The following is a 22,129-nucleotide window of genomic DNA, read 5'->3' on the forward strand; positions in this document are numbered from 1 at the left end:
GTAAAAGGAAAGAGACTTGGAATGAAGGAACCCCAGAGCTGAAGGGCCTCCAAGCTCACCCAGCCCCAGCTCACTCTCAAACAAGACGTATTTGTAGCAGCAGTTTCTGCTCAGTCCCTTCTGTGACAGCAATGTCACTACCTCCCAGAAGTGCGTCTCAGAAACAACTCACTTCGCAGTAGCAGACGAACTCACTCCTGGGCTTTGCCATTCTTTAACGACTAACAGCCTTAGAAGAAATCATTGCAGAGCTGGCCACAGGCCACCTGGGAGCTAGGCAGAATCTGTCTTTGGCCCCAGCCTCTCTGTGATCTTTTCTGTTGCCATGGAGGGATTTCCAAGGACCCACGAGTCAGAGCCCTGAGTTCAAATGCCAGCTCTGCTGTGTGACCCTGGCAGGTTGCTCACCCTCTCTGAGCCTCCCTTTTCCAACAGGTATAATGGAAATATGACCTACCTTATGGGCTGGTGTGATGGGGAAATGGCTTAACAAACAAATGAGATGCCCGCAACCCACAAAAGTCCCTTCCTGTCCCCTTTCACCATGTCTCCTCCCCTTCCCCAGTCTCAGGGGCCTGTGTCACCCCCTCCCCTGGCCTCGATTGCTCTGGGGGGACCACTGTGTGGGTTGCTTTCACCGTGTGGACTGTAATCCTCTGAGTGGCTCCCTCCCCAGGCACGTCTGCATTCCTGATCCGCCTTTTCCCTGAGCTTCTGAAGATTTTCTCCCCGGGAAGAAGCGCAGCTGAACTGAGCATGAACAACCTCAAGGGGGGTGAGCTCAGCACTTCACAGTTTGCAGAGCCTCTGGCCCCACCCTCTCATCCGCCCTCTCTCAATGCAGGGGCAGGTCAGGGCGATGAAGCAGGAGCAGGGACACAGGTCTGCAGGAAGCAGTCCCACAGATCTGGGGACGCTCACCTGGCCAGGGACCAACCCACCCTGACCCCAACCAACCTCCACCTCCCACCACACTAAGGAGCGCCAGCTGCTCCTTTAGGACCCTGGGTTATTGTTCCTCCTTAGGGGGCAGCCTTCCGCCTTGGTGGGTGGGGCAGAGACTGAGGCTCCAGGCATCAGCCTTACCCTTGACAGAAGGGGTGCCCTCAGCCCTGGGCTGTCTCCACCCTCCCTCCAAGACCCTCAAGGTGTACAGAGCTATATGTGTTACAGGAAAGGGGTCCCGATCCAGACCCCAAGAGAGGGTTCTTGGATCTCATGCAAGAAAGAATTCAGGGCAAGTCTGTGAAGTGAAAGCAAGTTTACTAAGAAAGTAAAGGAATAAAGAATGGCTACTCCATAGGCAGAGCAGCCCCAAGGGCTGCTGGTTGTACATTTTTATGGTTATTTCTTGATGATCTGCTAAACAAGGGGTGGATTATTCATGCCTGCCCTTTTTAGACCATATAGGGTAACTTCCTGACATTGCTGTGGCATTTGTAAACTGCCATGGTGCTGGTGGGAGTGTAGCAGCAAGGACAACCAGAGGTCACTCTCACCGCCGTCTTGGTTTTTGTGGGTTTTGACCGCCTTCTTTACTGCAACCTGTTTCATCAGCAAGGTCATTATGACCTGTATCTTGTGCTGACCTCCTATCTTATCCCGGGCCTTAGAATACCTTAACTGGGAATGCAGCCCAGCAGGTCTCAGCCTCATTTTACCCAGCTCCTACTCAAGATGGAGTTGCTCTGGTTTACATGCCTCTGACATAAGCATGTGTGCCCACCTCGACCGAATCCATCAGGGGCATCTGCACCACCTAGCCCTGCCAGCCATTGGCCTGCTCCCATGGTGGGTCCCCTCTAGACGTCCCCAGAAGCCCCTGAGCTCTTCCTCTCTTCATCTGCTTCCCACCCACACACACCCTGTGCTCCAGCCACAGGCACCCCGTCCAGATCCCTCCCCCATCTGCATACCTTCGCCCATGCCATTCCTCCACCTGGCATGCTGGCACCCTCCTCCCCACTCCCACCCCAACCCAGCCGCCTGCAAACTCCTCCAAGTTCCAGCTCAAGCCTTTATCCCCCAGGAAGCTTCCCTGAGAGGCTCAGACAGAAAAGATGCAGCCAACTTATACTCAGTGAGCCTCTGTCCCTATCAGGGAAATGAGGAAGCCCCGTCACTGAGACCCTATGATCCTGCCCAGCAGCGCTGCCACTCTCCAGCCCACTGTGGCACTCGTATTGAGGACAGGGTCACACACCTGGTAATTATGACTTCGTGTCTATTTAACCATGTGCCAGGCACTGTGCTAGAAGCCTTGCGTGGATCAACTCATCCAATCCTCACCCTCAGCCTAGAACTCGGAGGGCACAGAATAGGCACAGCCACAAGGCTGCTGCTGCAAAGGATGACACAGGCAAATGCAGGTCGGGATGGGTGAAAGGGTCTCTCAAGGAAGTGAGCTGGAGTCGGGCCTGGAAGAGCAGCAGAACGTGCTCCTGGCCCTGCCACACACCTGGGTCCTACAGCTACATGGAGCCGGCTGCCACCCCTGTCTGCAACCCTGGCCATCCCCACAGGACGCCTGACAATTTCCTTTCCCTGGCCTGCTGGCTAGAAACACCTGCCAAGCAGATGGCCTTTCTGACTGGCCTTCTCCTGGCGACTGCAGCCTCGCCAGAGGGCCAGGGCCAGGCCAGGAGTGGCTCCTGCCTCAGCAGGACAGGGCAGCTCCAAAGGTGGGCTCTGGACTGGGGTCTCCCCTGAGCCAGGCAGGGGCTCCCCACGGGAGACAGGCAGTGCCAACCATACAGGCTAGGGGTGCAAATTAAGCCTGGGGAAGGAGAGGCTGATCTCCCGGTAACCAGAGGGGGCAGCACCAGCCTCAGCCATGCAGGTGTGAGTTCCTCCCCACAGCCTGAGACCAGTGCCACACCCCCGCCCTCTCTCCCCAGGCTCCCCCGTGGATTAGCCCTGCCCGACACCCCATGCTGGCAACTAGAGGCTGATTCTGCCCGACTGCCCCCAGCTCCTCCAGCGTTCAGCCTGGGTTCCAGAGGGAGGCCATACGGCCCGGTCAGAGACCACCAGGGAAGTATCACAGACCTTAGCCAGCAAGTGAGCTCAGCTGGGAGTTTGCACCAAGCCTGGCTCTGGAGTGAGGCCTGATTGACGCAGGCTGGGACCACCCTGCACGGGCCGGCAGGTGTGGGTAAGTCCTGGGGCTCAGAGTGGGGCTTGGAAGGCCAAAGGCAAGGCGGCCGGACCCGTTATCGCAGCACATAGCGTCCCCTTGACTTGCTGGGAGAAGCTCGCGCCCTCATAGTTAGCAATTCCATGGCCACTGGAGGCCAGAGTGGGAGCTGGGAGGCTCTGGACACCATAGCTTTGGGCCCCCCGGCCCTCCTCGGGCTGGTGTTCGCCTGTAAGTGCTGCTTCCGCTATTCAAGCGCTGATGCTCCTCGTCGCTCACGGGTAAACAGCTGCTGCCTACCTCCAAGACCCCCCGCACCCTGCACGGCAGGTGACCTCCTGCGTCCCTTCTGGGCCCTCCCTGTGGGTTTAGGATGTCACCCCTGGCAGGGCACCTGCCTGCCCAGGCTCACGGCTGGGTTCCTTTCACAGACACCGTATCCGGACAATCCATTTGTTCTGTCTTTAATCAGAAATGGCCATAGCGAACCACCGTGCGTCCAACCTGAGACACCTGGCTTCTGGGCGCCTGGGGAGGGTGGAGCCAGGGGAGATGCCGCGGGCCTGAGGGAGGATGCGAAGCTCCAGGGTGCCCCCTGCTGCCTCCGGTGCGTGCTGCAGTCATGGCCAACGTGGACCCGACACAACCTGCTCCGATCTTCAGAAATATTATCCACGAGACCTGCTTTCTCCCAAAATGCATTCGGCTGCCCACCCATGGGAAGCTACAGAATAAAGAACATAAAGACATGCTCCAGAATATGTTCCCAATGCTTAAAATTTCCCCAACTCCCAGGAATCTAGAGTCTTTGAAATATAGATCCTTGAGTATCTTTTTGATAACCGACGTAAAACTGTTTATGTGAGATGCTTTTTCTCTGCAAATAACAACTGAAGAAGACGCCAGAAACTATAGTCAGAAGGGATTCTGGTCCTGAGGGTCCATTTCTTGCCTGTGTGGTCTAGGTGGGTTGTGGTCTTCCAGTTTCTGCCCTTAGATCCACGTGATCGGCCCCACCTCACAAGGCTGCCACAATACTTCACAAGAGAAATGCGAGCAAGCGCACTTCTAAAGCAGGGTACACAGTTGCTGTTTTTAATGTCATTATACATCAGGGAATTGTTAACTCGTCTCCCAGAGGCTTGACTGAATTGAAAATATAAGGTCTATTTAATGAAAATTATCAAGGAAGTTCCTGGGGGAAAAAACTTAGGCGTAGTCAAGTATTAATCAAGCCCCAGCTCTGCAGTTCGAATAAAGCACAGACTTTAGAAGTCGTATGAGTGAATTACATGCAAGGCCTGCCGCTTATTGCCTGTGTCCCTGGACAAGACTCTCAGCCTCTTGAAGCCTTTGTTTTCTCATCCATACAATGGAGCTAATACTGTTCACCGAATGAGGTGAGGTGAGGACTGGAAATAATGCCTGACGTCCAGTGGGGGCTGAATACAAGGTTGGTTCTTTTTTTTAAGATGGAGTCTCGCTCTGTCACTCAGGCTGGAGTGCACTGGCGTGATCTCAGCTCACTTCAACCTCCACCTCCAGGTTTCAAGTGATTCTCCTGCCTCAGCCTCCCAAGTAGATGGAGCCACAGGCTCGTGCCTACCCACACCCAGCTAATTTTTGTATTTTTAGTAGAGACGTGGTTTTGCCATGTTGGCCAGGCTGGTCTCGAACTCCCAACCTCAGGTGATCTACCCACCTCAGCCTCCCAAAGGGCTGGAATTACAGGTGCGAGCCACCGTGCCTGGCCATACAAGGTCGGTTTTATCCCTTAATAGATCCCAGAAGGAATTCAAATCTGTATAATCTGTGATTGGTTGAATTGTGCTTCTCGAAATTTGCATTGAAGTACTAATCTCCAGCACCCCAGAATGTGACCTTATCTGGAATCAGGGTCATTGCCGATGTGATGGCAATGTAGGGTGGGCTGAGATCCAGTATGAATGTGCCCTCATAAAAGAGGAGAAATTTAGACAGAGACACACAAAGAAACAACACCAAGTGAAGATGAAAGCAAAGATTAGGGTGATGCTTCTGCACACCAAGGAACATGGAAAATTGCCAGGAAGGCCCCAAAAGTGGGGTAAGGGGCCTGGCACAGATTCTCCCTCACTGCCTCAGAAAGAATGAACCCCACCAACTCCTCTTCTCAGACCTCTGACCTCCAGCACTGTGAGACGCTCCATTTCTCCTGTTTAGCCACCTGGTTCATGGCATTGTGTTAGGGCAGCTCTGGCAAACTAATACATAATCCAAGAGAGACTGTCACAGATTTACTATGTTTGCTGTTGAATAATCCTTACCAATGGGCCCAGGCCAGGCATGGTGGCTCACACCTGTAATCCCAGTACTTTGGGTGGCCAAGGAGGGTGGATCACTTGAGCCCAGGAGTTTGAGACCAGCCTGGGCAACATAGTGAGACCCCATTGCTACAGAAGAATAAACAAAATTAGCTTGGTGTGATGGTACACACCTGTGGTCCCAGTTACTCAGGGCACTGAGGTGGGAAGATCACGGGGCACAGGAGGCTGCAGTCAGTCTTGATGGTGCCACTGCACTGCAGCCTGGACGATAGAGGGAGAGCCTGTCTCAAAAAAAAAAAAAAAAAAAGCCCAAGGTAGGGTCAGAGCCTAGACAAGAACCCAGTTCTCTGGATTCTCAATTCTGTGCTCTCTCCACCACCCCTGACAATCATGTCTTAGGCGTTAACATGATTGACCAGGTGCAGTGGCTCACACCTATAATCCTAGCACTCTGGGAAGCCAAGGCAGGCAGATTGCTTGAGCCCAAGAGTTTGAGATCAGGCTGGGCAACACAGTGAGACCCTGTCTCTACAAGAAAATACAAAAACTACCCAGGCATGGCGGCGCATGCCTGTAGTCCCAGCTACTTGGGAGGCTGAGGTGGGAGGATTGCTGAGCCCAGGAGTTGGAGGCTGCAGGGAGCCATGATCATGCTACTGCATTCCGGCCTACTCCCTAAAGATATGCAGTAGACACAGGAGGAAGCACGTCTGTTCAGACTTTTCTCATGCATTCAACTCATATTATAATAACACCAGAATCAGACCGCATACACCACTTTGCAACACGTTTTGTTATTGTTGTTTTATCATGTTTGTTTTGCTTAACATTATATAGATGACATCTTTACAAGTAATAAGTATAGTAAAGATACCACAAGTAACATAACCAGTCTTCTATTGATGGAATTTTTTTTTTTTTTTTGAGACGGAGTCTTGCTCTTTTGCCCAGGCTGGAGTGCAGTGGCATGATCTCAGCTCACTGTAACCTCCGCTTCCAGGGTTCAAGCAATTCTCTTGCCTCAGCCTCCCAAGTAGCTGGGACTACAGGCATGCACCACCATGCCCGGCTAGTTTTTTGTACTTTTAGTAGAGATGGGGTTTCACCATGTTGGCCAGGTTTGTCTCGAACTCCTGACCTCAGATAATCCACCCACCTCAGCCTCCCAAAGTGCTGGGATCACAGGCATGAGCCACTGCACCTGACCCTTGATGGACATTTAGATTGTTTCCTTTTTTTTTTTTTTAACTAACACAAATAACACCGCAGAAAATAGCCTCAAGTAACTTTGCACATTTGTATTTTTTTTGCAGAATAAATGCCTAAACATGGCAAATCTAATACGTTTGTGATGGTTTTAAACAATCTCTATAAATTATTTGATCCTCCTCCCATCAAAAGTGGAGTTTAATTCTCCTCCCTTTGAATATGGGCCAGTATTCGTACTTGTTTCTACTAAACAGAATGTGGTAGAAGTGGCACAGGGTGGCTTCTGTGGTTAGGATAGAAAAGGTGACACAGCTTCCACCTGGCTCCCTCTTTGTCAGTTCCTCATCCTTGAAACACAGCCACTTCACATTGGAGAGAAGCCTAAGCCACATGGAGGGGCCCCAGCTGGCCGCCAGACCCACCTGAGGTCACAGCCGACAGCTGGCATCAACCTCCAGCCTTGAGAGTGAATGAACCTTCGGATGGCCAGGTCCCATCTCATTATTTTATACCAACATGATTTACTCTCAAAAGAAAAATGAAAGAAATACAAATTATAGCAATGTTATCTTTAGCAAGGACTGCTTGCAAGGTTGGCCCTTGGTCTGTATCTGGGAAATTGGATTTGGGGAGGGTTCCCATCCCACCCTTCCCTGATACGAACAGCTCACTGCCCCTAAACTGTGTAAACACTGTGGTTTATGTCTTTGTACTGGGAGTCCAGAATTTTGGTACAGGCTAGGCAGAGGGGGCCTTTGTGACTAGCCTGCAGTAAAACCCTCGGTGCCAAATCTCTAATGAGTGTCCCTGACAGATGACATTCCACACGTGTTGTCCCAACACACTTCTGGGGGAAGTGGGCGCGTCCAGCATGTGAGAGGGTCTTGGACCCTCACACTCCGTTTCCCCTGGACTTGACCCATGTGCCTTTTTCCTTTGCTGATTTTGCTTCATTTCCTGTTGTCGTAATACATCATAGCCTCGAGTATCACTGTATGCTGAGTCCTGCGAGTTCTCCTAGCCAATCATCAAACCCGGGGTGGTCTTAGAGACCCCAACATGCCACGGCAACAAGACGACAGGAAGCCGGCGCTTCCTGTATGTGTATACATTGCTGGTGGTACCTGGGCACGGTGAGCACAACACAGCCTGTCTGTTGAGAGCTACTCAATGTCCACTTCCTCTGACTTAGTAATCCCATCTGGGAATGTGTCCTTTGGCAACAATTCCATAGCAGGAAGCAGAGGCTTGAAGATATTCATCACAACTTGTGCTAAACCTGAACAAAACCTAAATGCCCAAGAAGAGAAAAAATTGGTTAAACACATTATGATGCATCAACTCTAAGAAATTGGCTACAATGAGATGTGTAAAGATTATAAAACACCTGTGGCCCCAGCTACTCAGGAGGCTGAGATGGATTCTCCTGAGCCCAGGGAGGTGGAGGCTGCAATGAGCTATGATCATGCCACTGTACTCCAGCCTGGATGACAAAGTAAGACCCTGTTTCAAAAAAAAAAAAATTGTAAAGAGAAACATGAAAAGATGTTGCTGATACATTAAAAAAAAAAAATAGCCAGGCATGGTGGCTCACGCCTGTAATCCCAGCACTTTGGGAGGCCGAGGTGGGCAGATCACTTGAATCAGGAGTTCAAGACAAGCCTGGCCAACATGGCGAAACCCCGTCTCTACTAAAAATACAAAAATTAGTCGAGCACGGTGGCACGCGTCTATAATCCCAGCTACTCAGGAGGCTAAGACAGGAGAATCGCCTGAACCCGGGAGGCGGAGGTTGTAATGAACAGAGATCGCCCCACTGCACTCCAGCCTGGGTGATAGAACGAGACTCTGCCTCTAAATAAATAAATAAACAATTTTAAGCTGGGTACAAAATGGTAGGCACATTGACAGCAACTGTACAACCAACAGTAAGACCCAAAGCGGCTACTGAGAAGTGAAAACGGTTGGGGCTACAAGAGGAAGGCCGGAGCGGATTTTTCCATAGATAAATTGGGCCTTCCTTTAATATTGCTGTTCTGATGAACCCGGAGCTTTCTGGGAACGTGGTGGGAGCAGCTGACAAGGCAAGAATTGTGGCCCTGGATGCTTCCTCTGCGGTCACCGCCTGGTATGATGCCTTCAAGGTGTGCGCGTGCGGGAATGAGAGAGAGGGTGGTAAAGCCAACGTTTTCATCCAAAAAGCAGAGGCTTACGGGACAAAGGGGACGGAAAATATCCCCTGCAAACTAAAAGATGTAGACACACATTTCTCCTGCCTTCGCCTCCCACGGACCCGCCCCTTCAGCTCCCTCCCTCGGGCTCCCAAGCTCCGGGGCCCCTGAGGCCTGAGCCCGCGGAGCGGGGCAGAGCTCGGGACCCTCCCTCGCCCGCCGACCGGGGAAGGGGCGGAGCCTACAGGAAGTGGGCGGGGCTGGCTCGCAGGGCGGAGCCTCGCCTCGCTCTGTGCATCGCAGGTGTGCTTGCTCCCGGGCTGGTGGGGCCACTCTGTGGCTGCCTGGGCTGGAACATTCTGCCTCGCCCAGCTGAAGGCCCTAAACTTGCTACGCCTTTTGGGGTGAGGAAAACCCAATAAAAGACAACTCCAGCAACCTCCCAAACGCAGGTATTCTTGCGCTCCCCTGGAAAGTCTCAGATAAAGTTAGACCACAAAACGTGGGGTGTGCCCTGAGCCCTCGCTCAAGGGCACAGAGCAAGTCACTGGCAGAGCAGGGACTGGAACGCGGTGTCCTGATCCCCAGGTGAGGCCAGCCTTAGAGCTGACCGGAGGGGCAGGGCGGGGTTTGTCCTCCCAGGCTGGGGCGCAGTGAGGCTCACCCAGAGTGAATTTGGATGTTTTTCCAGGCACAAGGACATGTAAAAAGAGACTGGCAGTGACTGACCTGGACTGGCAGGTGAGTTTTTTTCCCCCCTCAACATTTTATTTTGAAATTTTTCGGACACGCAGGAAAGTTGAAAGAATGGTAGGGCAGACACCCAACATATGCCCACCCATATGCCCACCACCTAGACTCTACAGTTACGTTGTATTGTATTTGCTTTGTCACACATCAGTCCAGCCCTCTATCAACTCTCGGTCTGAAATGGTTTTTAAATTACATTTTAATTTTTAAAAACCAACCTCCAGCCAGGCGTGGTGGCTCACACCTGTGATCCCAGCGCTTTAGGAAGCCAAGGCGGGTGGATCATCTGAGGTCAGAAGTTTGAGATCAGCCTGGCCAACATGGTGAAACCCTGTCTCTACTAAAAATACAAAAGAAATTAGCTGAGTGTGGCACACCTGTATTCCCAGCTACTCGGGAAGCTGAGGCAGGAGAATCGCTTGAACCTGGGAGGCAGAGGTTGCAGTGAGCCAAGATTGTACCACTGCACTCCAGCCCCAGCAACAGAGTGAGACTCCATCTCAAAAAAAAAAAAAAAAATGCCGTTGAACTATTCAGCCTCTACATACATCAGGAACTCAATCAGTTGTGATGGTTTGTCACAGATGCCCTTGCTGGCCTTTTTTGCCCTGCTCCCTGTGTCTGGAGCCTGTGGCCAGGGCTGGAGGTATCTGAGCAAACTGCATGGCTGTTCCCAGCTGCTCAGGGCTACAGCCTGCGGTCAGCCTGACAAAGCCACCCAGGACACACAGCAATGACCCCCTAGGACACACTGTCCTCTCTAAAGACACTCACGGGATGCCTTCTGGGGGTTCAGGAAAGTCAGAACCGCGGCTCCTTGGGCATGGCAGGAACCTGTCGTCGCAGTGCAGGGAGCGCAGACACCTCCACGAGAACAGCACTCAGAAAAGCCTGACCCAGGGTCCTTGCTCACAGCGGCCCACCCTGCTGCGCTCATCTTTACCAGGAAAATTTAAGTCATTAGATGCCAGCCTGTGTCATCCCAGCTCCGAGGGGAGGAACAGAGGAGAGACAGAGTCCCAGGCCTGCAGCTCTGATTTTAGACTAATGTTTTCCCAAAAGGTCACATCCCTCAGCTCCGTCCTCATGCAAGTGTGGGAAGACAAAGCTGGCAGCTCTTTCTGGCCTGGCTCTCAGCCCTGTCTTCTCCACACCAGCCCTCCGCCTGAGCCCAGTAGGGGCTTCATTGCCATTGCTCACCCACACCATGGCAATGGCGACTTCACCTGTTTTTTGCCCCTGTCCTGATGGTTCTGTTCCCTGCAGCTCCCTTGGGGCTCACAGCCCATCAGTATTTCCCCACTGGGTGCAGGATACACTGGAAAATACCCCAGGGCCTGCCCCCATGTGCCCTGCCACCCCCATCCTTGTCTCCTCCCCCACATCTCCCAAAATACCAGGCTCTCTCTTGCATCCAAGCTTTTGTGGTCACCCCAGTTTTTCTACCTGGCAAGTCCTTTCACCTGTGAAGTCCCAACTCCTTGCTGCCTCCCTCATAGAAGCAGAATCCAGCAGGGGCACATAGGACTGGCCACAGTGCGAGCTCAGTGGTTCGCTGGCTGCCCTGCTGCCCTGCACCCCGGGCACTCTGCATAGGCCTCTATTCATCAGGGCTTTGTCTGCACTTAGCTCTTCCTGTACAAAGATAGGAAGCAGCGGGCCAGCTGAATGGACCCACAGAGAAGCTGCGTGGAAGGAACTGTGAATCTGCCAGCACCTACCGGAACAGCAGGAAACCCAGAGAATCGGAAGCAGAGAGTGCAGGAGGCAGAAGTGATGAGAGCAGCGGGCGTCCCTGGAGCTCAGCTGAGCCAGACCAGGAGAGGCTGCCACGGAGGGAGCCTGGCTGCACCCAGTTAGAGCAGAAACAGGGCTGAGGACTGGGACCATGAGCCCTCAGATTCTCACTGTTCCCTTCAGCTGGTGACTGTGTGACCGTGGGCGGTCACTTAATCTTGCCGGTAAGGGCCCCAGTTTCCTCATCTGTAGAATGGCGTTGGAAAGGCATGGCTGGGAGGTCTCAGACAGATAAAGCGGAGTGCTGTGTGAACGCTCTGGGTTTGCGGACAGAGCGGATGTTCCTAGTGCATTGCACTCATTTTCCCTCGCCCGACATAAGCTCATGACCTCCGCCATCGTTCCCAGACAAGCAGGAAGCTTCACACTGATGCCTGATCCACAATTCCCAGAGCGCCCTCAGGGCCACCATCTCTTGCGAGCCTCGCAGCATCCACGAGGGGGCAGCACAAGACTATCATCGCCCCACGGCCTGAAAGGGGCTGCCGGAAGCCAAGTGCAATAATGGTGGGGGTGGCCCCCAGGAGCCCCAGCTTTGCTCCTTCCCCTACCCTGTGCGGAGGACTCCGGCCTCGGGGTAGGGGGCTGCTGAACTGGGTATGGCATCTACTCAGGAACTCTCTGCCCCCCAGCCCTAGGGCTCAGATCACACACACACACACACACACACACACACACACAGGGCCCGCCCCTTTCCTAGGAGCTGCCCGTTCCCAGGACAACAGTCAACACACGCGGGAGTTCAAAACGAAACTGGGCTCAAATGCTCGCCCCAGCCCAGAGAGCCCTGTCCCCATCAGCCACTCTGAGCTCGAGGCCTAAAGGGACAGTGAGGAGGACCCTGCCCAGGCTGTCCCGGGGTTAGGAGGGACAGAGTGTTCCAGGAGGAGGTTTGAGCTGAGCTCAGGCACAGGTCTCTCTCTCTGACATACACACACACACACACACACACACACACACACACACACTTGCACCCATGGGGAGCCACCCCACCCCTGGGCTCCAGAGAACCACATCAGCTGGGTACCGATTGCCCCCCACCAGGCCGCCAGCCTCGGTCTCCCCAGCTGCCCGGGGTGGCCCTATGGCCAGCAGGGGTCTTGCTGGTGGCTGCCAGGTCCCCCAGGCTCTGAAGGCGCAGCGGGTGGCTCAGGGAGCTGCCTGCGATGGTGTGCAGCAGGACCAGCTGTGGCGGGAGCTCCTGGAGGCCGAGCGGCGGGGCCAGCGGCGCTGGTGAGTCCCTGCCCTCCCTTTTCCACCCTGACCCCGCAGCCTGACTGCAAGTTGGGGAAGGTTTTGGAGAAAGGGAGATGGGAGGGCAAGTGATCCGGCTGAGGGACAGAGGGCATGGCATGCCCCCAGGGAGGTGGGTCACCAGCCCAGCCCAGGGCCAGACCCGAGCCTGAGCCTAGGAAGCGAGGAAGATGGAGGCCAGGACCAGATGCCGCTGGGTCAGAGCGGCCCCACCTCGTTCATTCCGACTGCAACGAGGCCGGTAATCCCTCCATCTGGAGCCTGCTGGCCTAGTCTGGGTTAGAGGCGCTGGCCATCTGACCTGACACGGGGAAACGATGCTCCTTCATGCATTCATGCAACCAAAAATACCCATGAGCCGCTCTGAAACGAGACCAGACTGCAACAAGGGACTAGACAGACCTGGCCACGGTTCCACGGAGCCTTCATACTCAGGACAGGGCAGCCAAAAAGCAAGCAGAGAAGCAAACAAGTACAAATCTGCATGAAGTGTGACCAGCGGTAAGAAGGAAACAGTTCAGGGTCAGGGGCGGAGCCGGCTGAAGGCCTCTCTGAGGAGGAGACATTTAAGCTGAGACATGAAATAGAAGGAGCCAAGAGTTTGATGTATCTAAAAAACCAAACAATTCGTGTAGCTGAGATACAGGGAGTGAGGAAGGCCACAGGATGAGAGGGAGCAGCGGGGGCCACCCCAGCCCTTGTAAAAGTCTGGATGCGTTTTTTCCAAAGGAGACACCATCCAGGATTTTAAGCAGGAAATGGCATGATCTCGATTACATTTTTAAGTGAGCAGCCTGATAGATTCTAGGATGCATTCATCTTGCACCACTGAAACTTCATACCCGTTGATTAGCAACGCCCCATTCCCCCTCCTCCCAGCCTCTGGCACCCACCATTCTAGTCTTTGCTTCCAGGAGTCTATTTTCAGTGCCTCATAGAAGTGGAATTGTGCAATATTTGATTTTCCATGTCTGTCTTGTTAGCTTAGCATCCAGTGCTGCAGGTTCATCCATCTTGTCTCATATTGCAGAATTTCCTCCCATTTTAAGGCTGAATGTATATATGTGCAGTTTATTTATTTGTCAATGGACTTTTAGGTTGCTTCCACATTTGACTATTATATATAGTACTACAACGGACATGGGAGTGATTTCAATTTTTTGGAGAAATTCTCAAAAATGGATATCTTAGTCCATTTTGCATTGCTGTCAAGGAACACCTGAGGCTGGGTAATTTATAAAGAAGTTTATTTGGCTCACAGTTCTTCAGGCTGTACAAGGATAGTCCTGGAATCCACTTGGCTTCTGGTGAGGGTCTCAGGAAGCTCACAATAATGGCAGAAGGTGAAGGAGGAGCAGGCATGTCGCATGGTAAAAGAGGGACGCAGAGAGACAGAGGAGGTGTCAGGCTCTTTTTAACAACCAGCTCTCTCCTGTGAACTAATAGAGCAAGAGCTCATTCATTACCGCAAGGAAGGCACCAAGCCATTCGTAACCCAAACACCTCCCACTAGGCCCTACCTTCAACACTAGGGATTACATTTTGATATGAGATTTGGAGAGAACAAACATTCAAACCGTACGGGAGGGACTGCAGGATTACATGGTACCTCTATTTTTAATTTTTTGAGGAACCTCCATTGTCTTTTCCGTAGCAGTGGCACCATTTTGCATTCCCATCAGCAGTATCTCAGCATTCCAGTTTCTCCGCACACTGGCCAACACTCATTGACTGTCTTTTGTTTTTTGATAACAGCCATCCTAATAGGTGTGAGCTGGTATCTCACTGTGATTTTTTGTTTTGTTTTATTTTGAGACGAAGTCTCACACTGTCACCCAGGCTAGAGTGAAGTGGCATGATCTCAGCTCATTGCAACCTCTGCCTCCCGGGTTCAAGCAATTCTCCTGCCTCAGTCTCCTGAGTAGCTGGGATTACAGGTGCCCTCCACCACGCCTGGCTAATTTTTGTATTTTTAGTAGAGACAGGTTTTTACCATGTTGGCCAGGCTGGTCTTTTTTTTTTTTTTTGAGACAGAGTCTCGCTCCAGCCCAGGCTGTTGCCTAGGCTGGGGTGCAGTGGCGCTATCTCAGCTCAGTGCAAGCTCCAGCCAGGCTGGTCTTGAACTCCTGACCACAGATGATCCACACGCCTCAGCCTCCCAAAGTGCTGGGACTACAGGTGTGAGCCACCGTGTTTGACCTCATTGTGGTTTTCATTTGCATTTCTCTGATGATGAGTGACATTGATCATCTTTTCATATATTTATTGGCCATTGATTTGTCTTCTTTGGAGAAATGTCTATTCAAGTCCTTAACCCATTTTTTTCAATTGGGTTATTTGGTTTTGTGCTACTAAGTTGTAGAAGTTCCTCATCTATTTTGGAAATTAACTCCTTATCAGAAATTAGATCTGTAAATATTGTCTCCCATTCAGTGTGTTGCCTTTTCACTTCGTTGCTTGTTTCCTTTGCTCTTCAGAAGTTTTTGAGTTGGATGTAATTCCATCTGTCTATCTGCTTTTGTTGCCTGTCCTTTGTGTGGCATATCCATGGAATAATTGCCAAGACCAATGTCACGAAGCTTCCTCCTACATTTTTGAGTGGATTGGTATGTATCATGTTAGAAAGGATCCAATTTCATTCTTTTGCATGTGAAAAGCTTCTGCACAGCAAAGGCAACAATTAACAGAGTGAAAAGGCACAATTAACAGAGTGAAAAGGCAACCTACAGAATGACAGAAAATATTTACAAACTGAGTAAATGTAGGAGGAAAGGTGAGGAAGGAGTAAAGGATGACAGGTCTCAGCTTGAATAATTAATAGGGAGAAGAAGATACATGACGAAGATGCTGAGTCCTGGTGAGTTTTAAATGCCTGAACCACGTCTAGATGGAGCTGCCCAGGAGGTAGTTGAGTGTGAGAGTCAGGAGTTGCACATTAAAAACCCATCCAGAAGGGGAGGATGAGGACTGACTGCGAATGGACCCAGGTGTTTTGGGGGTGATGAAATGTTCTGGAATCAGAAAGTGGTGATGGTTGCCCAACTCCATGAATATACTAAAAGTCATTGAATTGTGTCCTTTAAAAGGTGAATCTTATGGAATGTGAATCCTATCTCAATTTTAGAAGGAAACGGGTGGGCATCGGCCCCAGCGATGTGAATAAGCTCTCCCTGGAAGAGCACAATGGATCAAAAGAGGCGAGGATGCAGGACAGAACTTGTAACATTTACTAGAAGGGCAGAGAAGCTGCTAGGAAACACCAGAGAAGAAAGCCACGGGCACAAGGAGGCACAAAGACCAAGGGAAAAGAGTTTTGCAAGGCCTGGAAAGCCCAAAGAGGAATGTGTAAGGCAGTGCTGCCCAACAGAAATACAATGTGGGCCACACACATAGCTTAAATTTTCTAGTAGCCTGCTTTTAAAAATGAAACAAGAGGTCAGGCACAATGGCTCTCACCTATAATCCCAGCACTTTTGGAGGCTGAGGCGGGCAGATCACCTGAGGTCAGGAGTTCAAGACGAGCCTGGCCAACATGGTGAAACCCCATCTCTACTAAAAATACAAAAATTAGCCAGGCATGGTGGCATGCACCTGTAATCCCAGCTACTCGGGAGGCTGAGGCAGGGAGAGTTGCTTGAACCGGGGAGGTGGAGGCTGCAATCAGCCGAGATTGTGCCACTGCACTCCAGCCTGGGTGACAGAGTGAGACTCCATCTCAAAAAAAACAAAAAACAAAAAGAACTTGTAGGAATAAAAATATATAAAGTTAAAATGTAAGACACAACTGAAGTGAGACTTCATAAACTCAAGACAGGAGAAATTATTCAGAAAATCGAGACAGAAAACACAAATGATGAATTAAAAACGTAGAGAAACTGAACAAGAAGGTCCAACCTATCTTTAATCAAAACTCCCAAAGGAGAGAATGGGAGGAGAAAATGTCTAAAAAGAAAGTAAGTGAGAACTTTCCAGAACCAAAGAAATGCGTGAGTCCACAGATATTGGAGTAGGTGCTCCACAAAAACAGGTGCATTAACAACAAAGTAAGACATGGAATTCCCAAAGAGGGGGATGCCAGCGTGTTGGTGAAGGAAAGGAACAGCCTGTGATCTTGAGGCATGGCTAGGCCAGTGGGAGCAGGAGGACACGGGGCTTCTGAGGAGGTGTCTAAGAAAGGTTTTATTTTATTTATTTATTTATTTATTTATTTTGTGAGGGAGTCTCGCTCTGTCTCCCAGGCTGGAGTGCAGTGGCTTGATCTCTTCTCACTGTAACCTCCACCTCCCGGGCTCAAGCAATTCTCCTGCCCTGCCTCAGTCTCCCTAGTAGCTGGGATTACAGGCACCTGCCACCATGCCTGGCTAATTTTTGTATTTTTGGTAGAGACAGGGTTTCACCATATTGGCCAGGCTGGTCTCGAACTCTTGACCTCAGGTGATCCACCCACCTCAGCTTCCCAAAGTGCTGGGATTACAGGCGTAAGCTACCGCACCTGTCCTACACCTTCTTTATAAATTACCCAGTCTAAGGTATTCTTTATAGCAAGGCAAGAATGGTGTAATACAGCAGTAGAATCCCATTATTTCAAAATATGGACACAAAGGCCTGAAGAAACAGCTAAAAGGCTGGCAAAGGTTTGACTCTAGGATGTGGGGTTCAGGGGCTGTGAGGATGGGGACAGAGAAGGCTGTTTTTATTATGTTTTGTAGAATTGTTTGACTTTTTAAAATTAGATTCAAATAAAACTAAATGACCAGTACAAGGTAATACTATCCTCACGGTCCCTCCCTTTTCCTACCTCTCCCTAGCCTTCCTCTGTCACTCACACTGGAAGGTTACAAAGGTTTGGGGATGTGAAAACTCTTTTTTCTTCAGCGAATGCTTGTCTACTGTAGCCTTCTGAAAATGCACAGAGGCAAGGCGAGATGGTAGCCTTTGCTTTCCTTAGGCAGCCCCACCATAGTAACATCATGGTTGTCATTCTAGGAAAAGTCATTGGAAATTGAAATGTTTGTTCTTTTGGTAGGATACACCATAAATACCTGCTTGACACTTGGCATTTGTTTCACTTACAAATTATTTTGTTCTGGCTGGGCACGGTGGCTCATGCCTGTAATCCCAGCACTTTGGGAGGCCGAGATGGGTGGACCACCTGAGGTCAGGAATTCAAGACCAGTCTGACCAATATGGTGAAACCCCATCTCCACTAATAATACAAAAATTAGCCGGGTGTGGTGGCGTGCACCTGTAGTCCCAGCTACTTGGGAGGCTGAGACAGGAGAATTGCTTGAACCCAGGAGGCAGAGGTTGCAGTGAGCTGAGATTGTGCCACTGCACTTCAGCCTAGGTGACAGAGCGAGACTCCCTCTCAAAAAAAAAAATTATTTAGTTCTTCCATGTGGTACATTGTTGCATTGACTTGTCACAGTGAAAGTCACTGGTAAAAATGTCCTGGAAGGAACTCACACAGCCAACATGTTTTTCCTTTCCAGGGTTCAGAACTGGAGTTTCCTGAAAGACTATGACCCAATGGTAAGGTAAAATATGTTCCTGCCAAACATACTTGCAATTGAATGTTATTCATTCTTTCCAGCATTCAACTAACATTTATTGAAGATCTACTCTGCACTAGATGCTGGATGTGCAGCGATGAGTCAAATACACTTTTGTTTCAAGGAATGCAGGGTCCGTTGGATAGAAAACAGTTACATGAAGCATTTAGAAATTTGTTTCCCTCAGTGTTTCTTAATTTTATTAAGAAGAACCAATTAGAAATGACAGGCATCTGTTGCTGAAATGTCTCCCCTGATTGAGGATGGCAGCAATGTGTAGTCATATCTGTGTGGCGTGCCCGAGAAGGACAATGAGATTGGGTAAAAATACTTCGTAAATAAATTCCCTAACTCTAGTATCACCACCTCCAATCCATCCTCCACTTTGCCACCAGCCTAATTTCCCTAAACGGCAGAACTGGCCATGTAGCTCCCCTGATTAAAATGCTTCAATAAGTCTGAAATTTTCAGGTGATTTACAAAGCCTCCTGTGATCTAAACCATCTATCTCCCCAGCCTCATTACCCACCCCATGCAGACCCCACAACACATTCTTTTTTTTTTTTATTTTAAATGGAGTCTCACTCTGTTGCCCAGGCTGGAGTGCAGTGTGCAATCTCGGCTAACTGCAACCTCCACCTCCTGGATTCTAGCGATTCTCTTGCCTCAGCCTCCTGAGTAGCTGAGATTATAGGTGCACACCACCATGCCTGGCTAATATTTGTATTTTTAGTAGAGAGGGGGTTTCACTATGTTAGCCAGGCTGGTCTCGAACTCCTGACCTCAATTATCCAACTGCCTTGGCCTCCCAAAGTGCTGGGATTACAGGCATGAGCCACCACACCCAGCCCCCACAACACTCTTTTATCCATGCCTTTGGGCATGCTCATCCTCTGCTGGAATGTCCTTCCCACCTCGTCAGCCTGATGGACTCCTATTCACTCTTCAAGACCCTGCTCTAGTGCCTCCTCTTCTGGGGAATCTCCCCTTCCTGGGCAGGCTTGACCAGATCACTCCTTCCTTTGATTCACCAGCATATCTCACCCGTTATTTTGGTATTCCATGTAATGTAATACTGCAATGCCCAATTTCACCAGCTGTGAACTCCTTAAGAGAAAGGTTGAGGCCAGGAATGGTGGCCCATGACTGTAATCCCAGCACTTGGGGAGGCTGAGGTGCGAGGATCACCTGGACCCATGAGTTCAAGACCAGCCTGGGCCACATAGGGAGACCCTGTCTCTGCAAAAATAACATTATTTTTTAAAAAGAGAAAAGATGAATATGAATTCATCACTGCACCCTATCACAACCCTAGCATTTGCCCCATCCCCTAGAGACCATAAAAGAGTGAATACTCAGTTCATGCTGGATGAATGAGTGAACGGAAAGATGGATCTCACTATAAAAAGGATGATCAGCTGGGTGCGGTAGCACATGCCTGTAATCTCAACACTTTGGGAGGCCAAGGCAGATGGATCACCTGAGGTTGGGAGTTCAAGACCAGCTTGACCAACATGGAGAAACACCATCTCTAGTAAAAATATAAAAATTAGCCAGACATGCTGGCACATGCCTGTAATTCCAGCTACTTGGGAGGCTGAGGCAGGAGAATCGCTTGAACCTGGGAGGCGGAGGTTGTGGTGAGCAGAGATCGCGCCATTGCACTCCAGCCTGGGCAACAAGAGCAAAACTCAGTCTCAAAAAAAAAAAAAAAAAAAAAGAAAGAGAGATGGTCAAAGAACCAACCTGGAAGGTGAGCAATGTGGAAAGTCACTCGGGGTGGCCATGCTTACCTGGACCCTGCCAGTTGAGGAAAGGTTTAGTGCCTGCACTGTGGACCTGCTGGACTTGTTGCTGTCTATTCTGGAGGGAAAATTCAGCTCATGGGACGTGATACCCCTCCCTGTGCATCTGATCTGGGCTTCCAGCCTCTAAGAGTCTCTCCCTGCCAAGGGCTATGTGATAGCAACCTGACTACTGAAATCTGCATCATGGCCAAAGGGTGGAGCCACCTCGGCATGGACTTTGCCAGGTGAAAACCACGATCTCCTTACTTGACAGGTCATGTGACTTCTATTAGACACAGGGTAGCAGAACGGTAACCCTAAACAGGGGCAGGAAGAGCTGAGGACGTTTCCCCACTTGTCAGATTTTTTTTTTTTTTTTTTTTGAGACATGGTCTCACTCTGTTGCCCAGGCTGGAGTGCAGTAGCATAATCATGGCTCACTGCAGCCTCCACCTCCTGAGCTCAAGTGATCCTCCCACCTCAGCCTCCTGAGTAGCTGGGCCTACATGCATGCGCCCATGCGCCAAAAAAAAATTATTTAATTCTTCCATGTGATACATTATTGTAGTGACTTGACACAGTGAAAGTCACTGTGTACTTTTTTGTAGAGATGGGGTCTCACCATGTTGCCCAGGCTGGTCTGAATCTTGCCGCCTAGGCTTCTCGAAGTGCTAGGATTAAAGGCATGAGTCACGGTGCCTGGCCATCAGATTACGTTTAGTCATTCATTCATGCATGCATCAGTTACGGAGTTCACCCAAACGCATGTTCACATATGGCCAGAACAGCACTACTCATAAGAGCCCCAAACTAGAAGCAACCCAAGTGTGATCAGTGGTGATACAGGTGAATAACTTGTGGGATATTCACACAGTTCACACCATGGAGTGCAGTTCACACCATGGAGTAACGTACAGCACTGAGAATGAATGAACGGCAGCCACACTCAAAAGCTCAATGAATCTCACACACATAATGTTGAGAGAAAGAAGCCAGACAGAAGAGCCATGATTCCACTAATGTAAAGTTCAAAACCAGGCAAAGCTAATGCGTGGCATTAAAGGTCAAGGTCAGGTTGCCTTGGGAGCAGAGACGGGCCGAGGGGCTGAAAGGAGGCGGGGGAGGGGATCATACCCCTTGATCTGGTTGGGCACATGGGCATCTTTGTGAACATTTGTCAAGCTGGACAGTGATGGCTTGTGCACTTTTCTGTGTGAATGTTATACTCTAAGTACAAAATTACCAAAAAAAAAAAAAAAAAAAAAAAACCACACACACACAAAAATCAAAACCTCTCACCAGATGTAAAGTGGAGTCTTAGTCCTGGGGATAGAAAAGGGAATAAGACCTGATCCTTCCCTTGATCTCTGCAGGTCGCAGCATAAAAGTTAAGGGATCTGGGAGGCACCTGGGGAAGGGGAAGTGGAGGAAGAGGAGGGAGAAGCTTGGCAGAGGATGTGGCATCAGGTCACTCTTGGGGGATCCCAAGTCCAAACCAGGATTGAATCACCTGGAGATGCTTCACACAGAGAGGCACCTGCTCTCTGCTCTGTTTTCTCCCATTCTAAGGTCCTCCTTTTTCCATGCTCTGTGTGACCCGAGCTGTCCCCTCTCCTCAGGGCAACAAGAAGGAGCCTGAGAAGTTGCCAGACCATGTGCCTCTCTTTTCGGACACAGTTCCCAGTTCCACGAACCAGGTTGTGGGCAGCAGGCTGGACACACCCCTGGGGCAGACTCTTATCCGCATGGACTTCTCCTTCACAGAAGGGGCTCGGAAGAAGAAGCTGGAGGACGAAATGCAGCCCATCTAGGAGCAAGGAGGGCTGGGCTGGCCTTCCCCAGCTGGGTGTGGGTGGGGACAAGAGACCCAGCCCACGACAGCACCAGTCAGCTCCCCGCACAAGGCAGCTTGGGTCTGCACTGTCTCTAAGCTGCAGGACACTCTTCTGGCAGGTTCCATGGGGTCACTCTTACACACTTTTTTTTTTTTTTTTTTTGAGATGGAGTCTCGCTCTGTCACCCAGGCTGGAGTGCAGTGGCGCAATCTCGGCTCACTGCAAGCTCTGCCTCCGGGGTTCACGCCATTCTCCTGCCTCAGCCTCTCTGAGTAGCTGGGACTACAGGCGCCCGCCACCACGCCCGGCTAATTTTTTGTATTTTTAGCAGA

At 50.6% G+C, this 22,129-nt stretch overlaps 2 protein-coding genes across 2 annotated transcripts; one reads left to right on the top strand and one right to left on the bottom strand.

Moving 5' to 3' along the window:
• Positions 1-2,291: 2,291 nt before the first annotated feature.
• Positions 2,292-7,852, bottom strand: LOC116480311 (putative uncharacterized protein FLJ33534). Its single transcript, XM_032172278.1, is given in 4 exon segments — positions 2,292-2,341; positions 3,641-3,779; positions 3,782-3,860; positions 7,776-7,852. Coding segments are annotated over 4 exon segments (345 nt in total).
• Positions 7,853-12,345: 4,493 nt separating this feature from the next.
• CUNH2orf50 (chromosome unknown C2orf50 homolog) lies at positions 12,346-21,773 on the top strand. Its single transcript, XM_032173846.1, has 3 exons — positions 12,346-12,602; positions 18,116-18,155; positions 21,582-21,773. Exons 1-3 carry the CDS (start codon positions 12,346-12,348, stop codon positions 21,771-21,773), a joined length of 489 nt encoding a protein of 162 aa, XP_032029737.1.
• The last annotated feature ends 356 nt before the right edge of the window (positions 21,774-22,129 follow it).

The sequence above is a fragment of the Hylobates moloch genome, unplaced genomic scaffold, assembly GCF_009828535.3.
Source record: "Hylobates moloch isolate HMO894 unplaced genomic scaffold, HMol_V3 SCAFFOLD_13, whole genome shotgun sequence".
Lineage (NCBI taxonomy): Eukaryota > Metazoa > Chordata > Mammalia > Primates > Hylobatidae > Hylobates > Hylobates moloch.